Below are 13,762 nucleotides of genomic sequence, written 5' to 3'. Positions count from 1 at the left end.
AGGAAGCCGTGGGCTAATCTGCTTGGCATGATTCAGTACTCCTCCCATATGAGATATCTGGGTGAAATTGTTCAGTGGCTGGACAGTGAAAATGACGAACACAGAGAGAGGCTCTCATGGTCCCTGGAGGGCACTCCCAGGCTCTGGTGGGCATCATTGGAAACGTCATCTCTGGAGTTGGGGCAAACGCTTCCCAGCAATATTCTTGTTTAATAAGCCTTTGGATTGTTGGCTTCTTCTTCCTGCTCTTCTTTCTGTGGCAGCCTTGATGTCTCTAATAGCTCCAGAGTAAACATTCATCCGGGCATCTGTCTTCCCCTCTGGTCTGTTCCCAAGCCCTCCTCACCTTGGTTCTGAGTAAATCCACTCACCACTTTGGTTTCTAAAGCATTGCCCAGAATTCCAAGTCCTGTTCTTGAATGTTGTTGTTAATGTAACTGATTGTTCTCTTGCAGTCCATTATTTTCTTCAGTGTAGTATAAGGGTACGTGTGTAGGCTGTGAGGTCAGACGGTCTGGATTTGGGACATAACCCAACCACCATTGCTGGTTGTGTGAACTTGGACAGGTTCCTTAACCTCCAGGATTTAGTGTCTTCATCTATGAAATGGGAGGAGTCACACAGTATCTCCCTCTATAATTCCTGTGCATTTACTGAGCTTATGAAGGGGGAGCACCCAGCTCAGAGCCTCACGCAAGAGTTTCGCACTCGACAGGGTTTTTAAACTATAGGCCAGCCTTGAGCTGGAAGAAACCAAGGCAGATCTTTTTACTTTTTCAGCTCCTCGACTTCCTACTCAAGACTTCCTACATACTGTTTACTATGTGGTTTGCATGCTGTTTGTCCCCAAGTTAATAGCAGAAGTAGGTAGTCATGAGGGTGTTTGATAAACCTTGTGGACTCTGCCTCATACCTCGTCCACATGTGCTGGGACCTGTAGCTAGACACACCTGTCCTGCATCTTCTTTCTTTGTTTTCTTCATTTTAGATAAGGTTTGTTGTTGTTGATGATGGTGGTTTTTTGTTTGTTTTCAGTACAAGGACCAAACTGCAGTCTGGTTATAAGAGCCTGGCTGCAGAACCTGCTCTCATATGATTTAGCGTTCTCTTCAGAATTAGACATACATGTGAATGTTATCTTCAGAAACTAAATACAGTTTTGTAATTGTTTCACACCTTTGCTTTTGGGATCTGCTTCAGTGAGTAATTCTCTTTGTGAGACTCACAGTGAACACAGGTTCAAAAATCCCCCAATATTTTGCTTTACTTTCCAAAAACACAAGCCGGAGATGTGTAACCTCCTGTTTTTGTGAGCGTCTTTCCAGGATATTAAAGCGTACTGTACAGTAAATATTTCTAACTTCCATCTCATACCTGTTAATGCAATCCAGGGTGTTTTGGTTTTTTTTTTTTAATATCCATTTCAAGTTAAAGCAAGTGATCAGACACTATGTTTGACAGTTTATAAATTAAAATCAGTTCTTATGAAATTCTCTATTACTTAATGTACTTAACATGACTTAAGAACAATATCATGGGCTGAAGAGAAAAGTACATGACATATACAATGGAGAATATTTGTTACATTTTTAGAATGTGAAGTTGAATTAAATTGAAGCATTTTGTGATGACAGCAAATATTGATTGAAATTCAGTTGAATTTGACTGAAAACTGGCCTTTCTGAACAGAATAGCAGGGTACTCAGTGCCACCTGCCTGTCAGCCTCTGAATCATTGTCTGCATTTCAGGTGAGCCTGTGGCGGGTATTCCTCTTAACATTAATGGGTCATTTTGTAGCCAAACATATTTTTAGTTGTCCCGCCAATAGCATGTCTGTTGGTACAGTCTGATTGAATCTGGAATAATACAAGGCCAGTTGAATTGTCCTACAGAACTAATTGTCCCCGAAATATGTCCTTGTGGATATAGCTGTTGTGTATATCTTTCCATTAATTTTGAACGCCAAAGGATATTGTCCTATTATCCTAATTGCACCATAAATTAAGACATTTGCTAATGGAGTGGAAAGCTCTTAGCAATAGAGAGAAGAGTAAGAATCAAACCTGGTTATTAAAGATCAGTATTAGGGCACACCTGTATCTGAAAGGGTATCATCCTTATCATCAATAGACTCAAACAGGAAGTTGTGAAGATAACACTTCCAATGCTATGAATGGAGTTCAGTTGACAATCTATAATAAATTCCTGAATGCCTAATGAGAGTGGTGATTAAGTAAAAGTTTGCCATAATTTTTTTTAATTTCTAAGTTCCTAATTTTAATCTAATCATGAGGTCAGAAAGCTTCCAGACAATGACTCCATCTCAGTACACTTCCCTCCTTTAAATGGATGTCCCAGAAACCCAGAAATAGGAAGATAAGAATTGATCATCACATTTACATGGTCACCATAGTAACAGGAGTTGCTAAAGCTGACTCGGGACACTAACCTTATAGTTTCAGTTTTCACAAGTGGAAAACATTTTTAAAGTCCTTACTAAAAGCACATAACTTATGTCAAAGTCATGCTCGTGTATATAAGTAAAATCAAAGAATTTTGGTGTCTTCTACACAAACATGATACCAGACTCCTATATTCTGAATCACATTTCATGTTTTAATCTCATTTCCTCCCACTGTTTCTTTTTCTTTTCACATTCACATAACCTTTATTATAGTATATTGAAATAATTGTTCTATTTTATTGTTATAGTTGCTAGTCTCTCACTGTGTCTAATTTATTTTTCCTTTTTTTTAATATAATAGTGTTTATTTATTTTTACTTGTTGACAGTTCGCTTTATTTATTTATTTATGGCTGTGTTGGGTCTTCGTTTCTGTGCGAGGGCTTTCTCTAGTTGAGGCAAGCGGGGGCCACTCTTCATTGCGGTGCACGGGCCTGTCACTGTTGCGGCCTCTCTTGTTGCGGAACACAGGCTCCAGACGCGCAGGCTCAGTAATTGTGGCTCACGGGCCCAGTTGCTCCGCGGCACGTGGGATCTTCCCAGACCAGGGCTCGAACCCGTGTCCCCTGCATTGGCAGGCAGATTCTCAACCACTGTGCCACCAGGGAAGCCCTATTTTTCCTTTTTTTAATCTTTTATTTATTTATTTATTTATTTTCTTTTAAACATAGCAGTGTGTACCTGTCAATCCCAAACTCCAAATCTATCCCTCCCCCACTGGTAACCACAAGTTCATTCTCCAAGTCTGTGAGTCTGTTTCATTTGTGAATCAGTTCCTCTCCCACTGTTTCTGAAGATTATGTAAGAGTCTACAAGTGAAGTGCTATCTGTGGCTTTAGAGTGTATTGCACATTTTTGCTGCCCGTTTTTGGTGGTATTAATGTTAGGTACCTAAGTGCTGCCTGAACTCAGGATGTTTATCCTGCCCTAACTCAGGATGCTTATGTGTGATGTTTGGAATCACGCTGGCAATTTCCTGTCACTTAGAGCTCATGTACTGAGTCCCACCCAGTGGCATAGACCACTAAGTTGCTCTTAGGGCTTCCTGTTTTTTCTATAAGAACCGTGGGTTTCCGCAGAAAATCAGGTCTCCTTGGAAGAAATACAGAGCAGGCAAGACACAAAGGAGTAGCACATGGACGCTGAGACTTTTCTTCTTTCCTGTTTTTCTGTTTTACCTTTTTACTTTAGATTGGAGCATAGTTGATTAACAATGTGTTCGTTTCAGGTGTACAGCAAAGTGATTCAGTTCTCCATATACATGTATCTATTCTTTTTCAAATTCTTTTCCCATTTAGGTTGTTACATAATATCCAGCAGAGTTTGCTGTGCTGTCCAGTAGGTTGAGACTTTTCTTCTTTCCTGTTGTTTCTAGAACCAAACTTCGTGTCATCTTATGACATCGGGAATTTCACCTACTTCTTCTTCCGCGAAAACGCCGTGGAGCATGACTGTGGGAAGACCGTGTTCTCCAGAGCTGCCCGCCTTTGCAAGAACGACATCGGGGGCCGGTTCCTGCTGGAGGACACATGGACCACGTTCATGAAGGCCCGTCTCAACTGCTCCCGCCCTGGCGAGCTCCCTTTCTACTACAATGAGCTGCAGGGCACCTTCTTCCTGCCTGAGCTGGATCTGATCTACGGCATCTTTACCACCAATGTGTACGTAACTGGAAATCATTCCTTCCCTGCTTTTCTACTCCTTCTGAATGAGTCTACTGTTCTCTGACCTTTGAGGTTTGCAAGTTGCTTTAAAAGTAATCTTTCTTCTTTTACTGGGCTAACAGCCAAAAGAAATTTTGCGTATGCATTAAATGTTACAAAAAGTGATGTGATTTCTGAGACTGGTATTAGGAAAATAAAGCTAATCAGAAAGTTTTGATCGATCCTTATGTCATGGTAGCATCAAATTATCCTCTGTAAGTTTTTCCTTCTTGATGTGCTCTGGGCACTTTTTGAAATGCTGGAATGTATTAGATGTCTTTTTTTTTCCTATACACAAGTCATGTCACTGCATAATGAAAGCAGTGCTGTCTGGAGAGTTTGATCTTTGAGATAATGTAACTCTTACCTGGAGCCCTGCTCATGTAGGAAATGCACCTCATTTTCCCATAGCTGCATTGTAAGCTAATGTTCTAGATGATGGCTAACTTAGACATTTCTAAAATGATGATTCTACTTTTTAAATATTTTTGTAAAAAATTACAGTATTTGATTTCTTGTGGGGAGGTACTTCTGTTTGGACCAGGCAAAGCATATGAAGTTGCCCGTCTTTCATTCACTCTTTGTCTGGTGGAGTGTAGATTAACCCCACACTTAATGTCTATTCTTAGCTGATGTGTTAAGACTCCACAAGACCACACCCCACCCCCAGGAATCACAGAGGCTCTGAGCTCCACTTTTCTCCGCATTGGCTGTGGGCATGATGATTCTGCAGCGTGGGTCCTGCTTTGCGTCACCTTTGAAATCTCTTACCTGGTGACCTAATGGTTTGGACAAAAGCCAAATATCTGTATGCAAAGTAAAGAATATGAATCAGGATGGGTTAAAAGTGCCGATCCACGGGGTGGGATGACCAACCATCTGGGTTTGTCCTGGACTGCACAGCTTTTAGCACCGAGGACTGCCCTGCATCCTGGGAAACCTCTCGGTCCTGGGCGAACCAGGACAGTCGGCCACTCTGTGATGTTTCCTCAGCTTCCCCAGTCTTGCTAACTTACTTTTTCATCTCTTCTGCAATCAGAAGCTTGCCCATGAATTGCATTTCTGAAGAATCACTTTATCTGCATCTTACTTCCTTGTTCCTCTCCCCTCCCGTTCATCCTACAGCTGAGCTGAAGTGTTAACGTTCGCTTGATAATGACGTTTACTCGTGAAGGGTCTTCTTTGTGACATGAAGTTAGGAAAATTAGACTAAAATGGACGGCTCCCTCCCCGTCCCCAACCCCACTACGCCCATCTTTCCTGTAAATCTGGTTTTCAACCCCAGAGGTTATTTTCTCTCCTTGATAAGTTTCTTTTAAAAAAAATCAGTGTATAGCTTCTGAGGTTGATTTGCCTTCTGAAACCTTGTTTAAGAAGTAGTATAGGCTGCACAAGACGGATGTGCGCTTGCTCTGTTGACATCAGTTTTACACACAATGGGAGCTTGGCTTCCCGAGCTGTTCATTCCCCTGGCTCCAGGCAAAAACAAGCAATTTAAAAAGTTATAAAATTACTGTGTCTGGGCCATTCCAAGAGGGTGGATAGTCAATTTGGATACTTGCAAAAATACGTTTCAGACTATTCCAGATTAGTGGTTCAGTGTTGCAAATACCCATCATGTTGGAAATCATCCTGTATGGGGCATCTATACAAACAGAAATAGAATTGCTAGACCTCCCTTTCTCTCTTGAATACTTATTGTCACTACGTCTTGGGAACAACTTTCTCATCTTTTCATCTCTAAGCCCATAATATGTTCTGCCTGGGCTCCCTCTCCTGTCTCTGCCTGGCTCTTACCCTCTCAGGAGGTGGCTGCATTCTTGGTAAGACTTGCTCCGTATTGAAAGAAAATGACAGTTCAAGGTACCGGTTATGTCCCGTCTCTGAATTGATAACTAAAAATGCCCTGGCTAAGCTTTCTCGGGCTTTTGCTCACAGGGTTGGTTTGTCCCTGTATATTCATCAAGGTCCCTAGCACTGGGGAATGGGGATAAAGTTCACTCTTCCAGCCCATTCTGTCCCTAGGGCTGTGGGGTTTTCTCAACCCCTAGGGCATGAGTTGGGCTGCAGGAAGTGGTACACTCCTGCCACAGAATCTCTGAAGGTTTTGCTTGTTTTTTTCCTGGAAAGCTAAAAATGCTGGCTCTCAGATAATGTAGTAGTAGGAGTGGAGGAGGGCAAAACTTTTGATTTCTCTTCCCTCCTTAGGAGATGAAGAGCTAGGAGGAATTTCTCTACTTTTCTACCAGCGGCTTCCAGCAGATTAAGGAAGGAAACTCTAAGTTCCCATATTGTTGGGCTCACCAAGGGCCGGGGGCTACCTCCACTTTTACCTGCCTGGGCTGTAAACAAGTAAAGAAATAAAACAGAGCATTAGATGAAGGCCACGTTATCACCATGACTACTGATAGAGGCCAGCTTGCGATATGTGACTGAAGGTCTGTTAGCCAAATGGGCTTATGACTACCGACCCCAGCTTTAAGCAGACGCAGCCCCAAGGTCACAGTAGTCTAGACCTGGGCTGGCCTCCCCTGCGTGCAGGGACAGGCAAGGTGAGTAATGCACAGTTCTAGCAGGAGGCCCATCCCAGGAAGAGCGGGGGAAGAGCTCCTGGGGAGTCACCCAAGTCCTCGCCCCTGACCCTTCTCAGATCACCGCAAGTTAAAGGGCAGAGGGAGAAAAGGAAAGTGCGTGTGTGTGTGTTGGTTGTGCACATGGCATACATGTGCTGTACCGATGGGCCTCAGCTCACTGAGGGGCAAAAAGAAGTGTCCACCAACACCTGTCAGGGATGCTCAGGCTGGCAGCCACTGGGACATCCAGAGCGACACCAGAGACCCCGCCCAGCCCCCTTCAGAGTGAGTGAACGCAGCGAACTGAGAAATGGGATGCCAGCAGGGAGACGATAAGTTTCTTCCCTTCCCGGGAAGAAGCATAGCAATGGGGTCAAAGGCATGAACCCCCGGGCCCCATGTAAATCCTGCTTTACTTCCCCTCAGCCTGTGACTTGGGTTCAGTAACCTCCCTGTGCTTTGGTTCCTACATCTGTAAAATCAGGCTGGTCTCAGGGTCTAGAGGTTCCCTGTGATAAATAAGATGCTCCCTTTCAGGCACTCAGCAGAGGGCTCAGGGAGGTATTATTAACACTCCGCCCTCGACTGTCACTGTGCCAGGGCCAAGGCGTGGTCACCTGGTCCCCAGGTAGAGCCTCTCCTGTGGGTCTGGCTGGCCGTTATTGCTCCAGCAGAGCTGTCTTCGACTTCTCGCTGAAGTCCAGTCACATGTCCAAAGGCTAATTCTTCCTTACACAATTTGACTTCTCATCTTCTTAAAAAAGAGTAAAATTAGCAATATGAATAAGTTCATATTTATCGTTTATCAGTTTATTTGCCAGCAGTGAGGGGTACGCATCTTCCCACCAGACTTTCTTCTCTGTACTGGAGCTTCCAGAGGGAACACGCACCCCTGCTCTCAAGGCTCTAACCTTCCATGGGGGTGTTTTTTATTACCATCCACACAGAGCTGTCACAAAGAATTTAAAATTTTCCTTTTTTGGTACCAACCCCCCTGGGGTTTCAGTCCAACTCCCCCATTTAGTGGCTGGGTGATTTGGGGCAGGTGTCTTGACCTCACTGGGTCCCAATTTCCTAACAATGAATTTCCCCTACCTTATGAAGCTTAAATGAGTTGGAGTTTGTAAAGCCTTTAGAAGGTGTCTACCACCGATTCAGTGTTTTTCAGATGAACCAAGTTTAAGGTAGATATTTTCATTTTGGAGTTTCATGACTTTTTCTTTGATTCAGGGGGGAAAAAATGGATAAGTAGACATGTTATTGGCTAAAAGCATTAACACGAAATTTTAAAACCATAGCTGAGCTGACAATGCAGATTTATTTAACAACAAAAACATATTGCTGTTTCCACTTAGTAAAGGGCACGGGACTCTGAGAGCCTCTCATTTATAGCCTTCAATTCTGTACAGCTTGAATTCTAAATTAAGGCTTCAAGATGTCCTGTGTCAGTGCTGTGTCAAATGTTTCTCTCTGACCCTTTGAATTTAAAATTCTTTTTAAATTAAAATATATATATATATATAGATACATTATATATACATATATATATATATATATGAAGGGTCTCTGACAGGCACTTTTTGCAAAATGCTTTTATTTGGTATTTTTTTTAAAGGATAACATATAACCACAACTATCTGGGGCTTTTTTTTTTTTTTTTTTTTTTGCAGTACGTGGGCCTCCCACCGCTGCGGCCTCTCCCGTTGTGGAGCACAGGCTCCGGACGCGCAGGCTCAGCGGCCATGGCGCACAGGCCCAGCCGCTCCGCAGCATGTGGGATCTTCCCGGACTGGGGCACGAACCTGTGTCCCCTGCATCGGCAGGCGGACTCCCAACCACTGCGTCACCAGGGAAGCCCTATGTGGGGCTTTTTTAAAAAGCAGCAGCAGCAGATTGCCCCACTGCCAGCTAAAGTAAGCAGGTGAACAGGTGGGGAGAGCCCTGCCAGGCTGATGGGGACAAAAGCGTTTGTCACTCCCCTTGTGGCTGGGTGAATTCATCTCATCTGGCAGGATTATGAGTGTCATAACTGCTAAATACCCGTGTTCCTAGAGTGAAGTGTTTGTTCCCCTATAAAGAAACCCCAGGGGGACACCATTCACCGCTTCAGCTTCATCCTTGGGGTGTTTAGGAAACTAATGGTGAGTCTTCCCCTAGAAGGTGCTTCCTTGGCACCCAGGGCCCGTGGGAGGGCCCTGGGACAGGGATCACAGCGGGGCTCTCTGACCTGCCTTCTCCTTTCTCTTCCTCGGCTCCCAGGAACAGCATCGCTGCCTCTGCCGTGTGCGTCTTCAACCTCAGCGCCATCTCGCAGGCCTTTAACGGGCCCTTCAAGTACCAGGAGAGCTCTCGGTCCGCCTGGCTACCGTATCCCAACCCTAACCCCAACTTCCAGGTAATTCTGGGGACAAAGGGGCACTCTTCCCATCATCCCCCCACATAGCATGCAGAGTCCTTGTGTAGACAGACTGGCTGGGGCGATGTAACCCCCCAGCGCGTGCACAGTATGGCTGTGAGCCACTGCCACCCAGCCCCTGGGGACAGCCCCACACTCGGCTTGTCTCATGTAAGTAGACCAAGGCCTTTTGTCTACTGAGGCGCCTGACCGAAAAAGGGCCTTTTGTCAGCTGTGACGCCTGAGCCTGGACTGAAAAAGGCCAGCACAATGCAGCAGGTTGGGAATCCAAGCTTCAATTAGTACTAATGATGGTGGACTCTGTGTCCCCAGAAGCTCTGACTCCTAATGAATGACGCTGTAATGAATGGGGTCCAGGACACAGAGCAGTGGAGATGCACAAACAGAATTTGAGCTCTAATTGGGAATGTGGTGAGATTTCCCGTTGGGGTGAATGGGATGTCATGGGGCAGCTGTGAGGGAATAAAGAGCAGGTGGAGGCCATTCACGTACAAATCACAATATTGCCACATGTTCAAGCTGTAAGGGGCTCTGTACATCATCTCCTCCCATATACCCATGTTCAGAAGAAGCTGAAACCCAAAGAGATGAAGCCATCTACTCATGTTTGGTCAGTCAGCAAATGTATTAGTCAGCTCGGGCTGCCGTAACAAAATACCACAGATGGGAAATTTATTTTCTTGCAATTCTGGAGGCTAGAAGTCCGTGATCAAGGTTCTGACCAATTCACTTTCTGACGAGAGCTCCCTTCCTAGCTTGTAGACGGCCACCTTCTCACTGTGTCCTCATGTGGCTTTTTTTCCTCAGTGAACATGGAGTGGCACTAATCCTATGAGATCAGGGGCCCACCGACATGACCTCATTTGACCTCAGTCACTTCCTTAGAGACTCCAACCCCAAATACAGACACCCTGAGGGTTAGGGTTTCAACATATCAATTTTGGGGAGACATTCATGCATAACAGCAGGCTTCCCTTGAGGGCCTTTCTTCTGAGAAGAACTTTCATAGCATTGTCATCATCATCATCATGGGTGTAATTTTTAGAACCACCAAGTTCCAGACACTGGGCTCAGTGCTTCCCATGTATCTCGTCGCATTCTGGCAACTGTGCTATGATTGGTAACAGCTTCTCCCACAGACAGAGAAGGGCATTTGTTGAACCGTAGAGCACATAATTAGGCCGAGGACACTGGCTGATTAGTGGCCGAGCTGGGCTCCCAACCCCAGTCCTCAGATACAAAGCCTCAACCTCCTCCGACTAGAGAAACTTTAGTTTTCGTAACTAATCAGTACTAGAACTGGGTCCTGTATCCAGGCCTCCAAATTCTGATGGGTTTGTTATCCCAACACATGAAACCTCTTTGGCTTTTGAGAAAACTGCTAGTAGGGAAAAGTTCAGTTACTTTACGCTTTACTTGGACTTTGGCAGGGACCATTCAATTCTAATTGTTTTGAGGGTTTTTTTTCCTAAAGATCACAGGGCTGGCAATTGGGATGGGTTTACATGTCCACTTTACCACTTACTGCTTTACTTGGGAAAATTATTTAGCATCTCCCATCCTAATTTTCATCAATAAAATGAAGAAGGAGGACTATTTTAGGATTATTTATTTTTAGGTGCTTTGTCTTATTTTCTCTTCTCAGCAGCTCTATGAAGTGGGCATCATTAGACCCACTTATAAGTCAGGAAACTGAGTGATCAGATTTACATTTGTTATCCAAGCCTCGCTACTAACCAAGTTCAGTACTAGACAAAGAAATTCAGGCAAGCTGACAGTTTAGTGGGAACCAAACATGAAGTAGTCACTTTTCCTGATATATACAGTTTATGTAATTATTAACTGAACACTGACTCTCTTTGCCCCATTGTTGAGTCTCTGCATCTTAACCCCACCTGGATCTTGGGGTAATGTAACTGTTACATGGGGTGTAACAGTGGGGTGTCCCCTGGATCTTGGGGTAATGTAACTGTTTAAAAAGGCCCTTTGTAAAAACCATGAAGGTGAAATGTATCATTCCCTTTAAGAAAGTCGATTGTAAAATCCTGAAGTTTAAAAAAAAAAAAATTAACAAAGATGCTCACCATACTTATAGGGTTCTTTTAATGTCTTGACGTTTCAATTGCAAATGTCTTCACGGTGAACAGTGACTTAACAAACTTTGTGATGCCTAACCGACTCCAGGCAGTGGATAACTTTTAGCCCTTTGTCTGGATATATTTGTAGGAAAGAGCAAATCCCCTCATTTCCTGAGTCCATGGGCATCTGGTTTTATAATGCCAGGGCTTACTCACGTTTATGAGATGGGAGTTGGGCCATGCAGTGTGATGAATGAAACCTGCAGAATGGGGCGTGCCTTTCAGGCAGGAAACTTGGTTACCTGAGTGTGTCTTCTTTGGGTAGAATTTAAGATTTGCACGGACTTAAAAGCTTTTGCACAGCAAAGGAAAACATAAACAAGATGAAAAGACAACCCTCAGAATGGGAGAAAGTATTTGAAAATGAAGCAACGGACAAAGGATTAATCTCCAAAATTTACAAGCAGCTCATGCAGCTCAATATCAAAAAAACAAACAACCCAATCCAAAAATGGGCAGAAGACCTAAACAGACATTTCTCCAAAGAAGATATACAGATTGCCAAGAAACACATGAAAGGATGCTCAACATCACTAATCATTAGAGAAATGCAAATCAAAACCACAATGAGGTATCACCTCACGTCAGTCAGAATGGCCACTATCAAAAAATCTAGAAACAATAAATGCTGGAAAGAGTGTGGTGAAAAGGGAATTCTCCTGCACTGTTGGTTGGAATGTAAATTGATACAACCACTATGGAAAACAGTATGGAGTTTCCTTAAGAAGCTAAAACTAGAACTACCATATGACCCAGCAATCCCATTACTGGGCATATACCCTGAGAAAACCATAATTCAAAAAGAGCCATGCACCACAATGTTCATTGCAGCACTATTTACAATGGCCGGATCATGGAAGCAACCTAAATGCCCATCGATAGACGAATGGATAAGGAAGATGTGGCACATATATACAATGGAATATTACTCAGCCATAAAAAGAAACAAAATTGAGTTATTTGTAGTGAGCTGGATGGACCTAGAGTGTGTTATACAGAGTGAAGTACGTCAGAAAGAGAAAAATAAATACTGTATGCTAACACATATATATGGAATCTTAAAAAAAAAATGGTTCTGAAGAACCTAGGTGCAGGACAGGAATAAAGACACAGATGTAGAGAATGGACTTGAGGACACAGGGAGGGGTAAGGGTAAGCTGGGACGAAGTGAGAGATATAGATTATGGTGATCCTTTGTATAATTCCTGGTGCAAGTAGGTACCAAATGTTTTCTTCCGGTTTACCATACTTGATAACCGTGCTAACTTAAGGCAACCTTACTGACTTCCATGAGACCACCTAGGCAGGCATAGGGTGGGAATGTGTTTTGAATTAAGGATCCCTCCACTAGTTGTGTATAATGGACCTTATGTTTGCAATAACCAACAGTTAGAAGTGGTTAGATTTTTTATTATTGTTTGCCTACTGACATTTGGAATTTTATGCACTACTTATGTACTGGAAGTAGCTAATTAATTAGGAGAGCAGAAACATGATTCAGGTTCAGGAGGAAGAATGGGTTAGGAGAAACAATGCATAATTTTTCAAGATTTGATACAGAAATCTCCATTGAAAACAATAACAAAACAAAACAAAGTACTATTTTTATCAGTTGCAATCTAGAAACCATGGTAGGTGGTGCTGTGAAAGTCTGCCCTGTTAGAGGCCTCAGTCCCCGAAGTCACCCAGGCTCTGAGCCCTCACTAGGAAAAGCATCAGTCACTTCCAGAAAACATTATTCAGATCCAGTGGCACACCTGCAGCGGGACAGACTCTGGTGGTTTTGATTAGCACCAATCAAAAGTGATGGAGCCAAAATGGAAAACAGACCCTCAAAAGTGGTCAGGCAGGTGAGGAGGCCTCTGCTGGAGGACCAGATGGAGGAACTTGGTCAAGCCATCAGCACCCTTTGGTACAGGATACATGTTTGCAGCAAGACGGGAGGAAGGGTACCATCAAAATCAGGCCCTCTCAGCATGAGGCTAGGTGATCGTGGACTTGCCCACCAAGGGTTGGCAAGCTAGGATGAGGATGGTTCTGTCATCCTTGAAAAAAATAAACAAGAGTGCAAGTATTTTTGTATTAAGAATTAGTACAAGTATTGATCTTATTACTTTCAGAGGTGTTAGCAAGACAACCGTTATGGGTGGTAAGCCACAGGAGGACGATGGCTGTGTTCTTACTATTTTTATTGTTTTCTTCTTGCACAGAGTACCCGGGGTGTCGCAGAGACACTGCGGGAGCCCGATGTATAAGGCTCAGTGAGAACATTTGCAGCCCATTAGAGAGCTAAGTGGGTTCCTTATGATCCAATAAATATATGCTATAAATTTAAATAGCTTTCAAAATGTTTGAAAAAGAATCCTTGGGTGAGATATTCATTATAGACTGGCAAAAGAAACGAGGACACTGTGGAGTACAGAGTATAGTTTAAAACCAGTTCTTGGCTAAAGATTTTGTCAGTCGGT

General features: G+C 43.6%; 1 protein-coding gene across 8 annotated transcripts in view; it reads left to right on the top strand.

The window, feature by feature from the left end:
• Positions 1-13,762, top strand: part of SEMA5A (semaphorin 5A) — a 479,287-nt gene that overhangs the window by 329,532 nt on the left and 135,993 nt on the right. For all 8 annotated transcript variants that reach the window (XM_030856554.2, XM_060295649.1, XM_060295648.1 and 5 more), the window contains 2 exons: positions 3,840-4,125; positions 9,000-9,135. In XM_030856554.2, the coding sequence (XP_030712414.1) occupies positions 3,840-4,125; positions 9,000-9,135 (422 nt within the window). The remainder of the gene's footprint in view (positions 1-3,839; positions 4,126-8,999; positions 9,136-13,762) is intronic.

This window comes from Globicephala melas, chromosome 3 (genome assembly GCF_963455315.2).
Source record: "Globicephala melas chromosome 3, mGloMel1.2, whole genome shotgun sequence".
NCBI lineage: Eukaryota > Metazoa > Chordata > Mammalia > Artiodactyla > Delphinidae > Globicephala > Globicephala melas.
The sequence above is the reverse complement of the archived record's forward strand: the minus strand, read 5'-3'. Positions and strand labels throughout refer to the sequence as shown.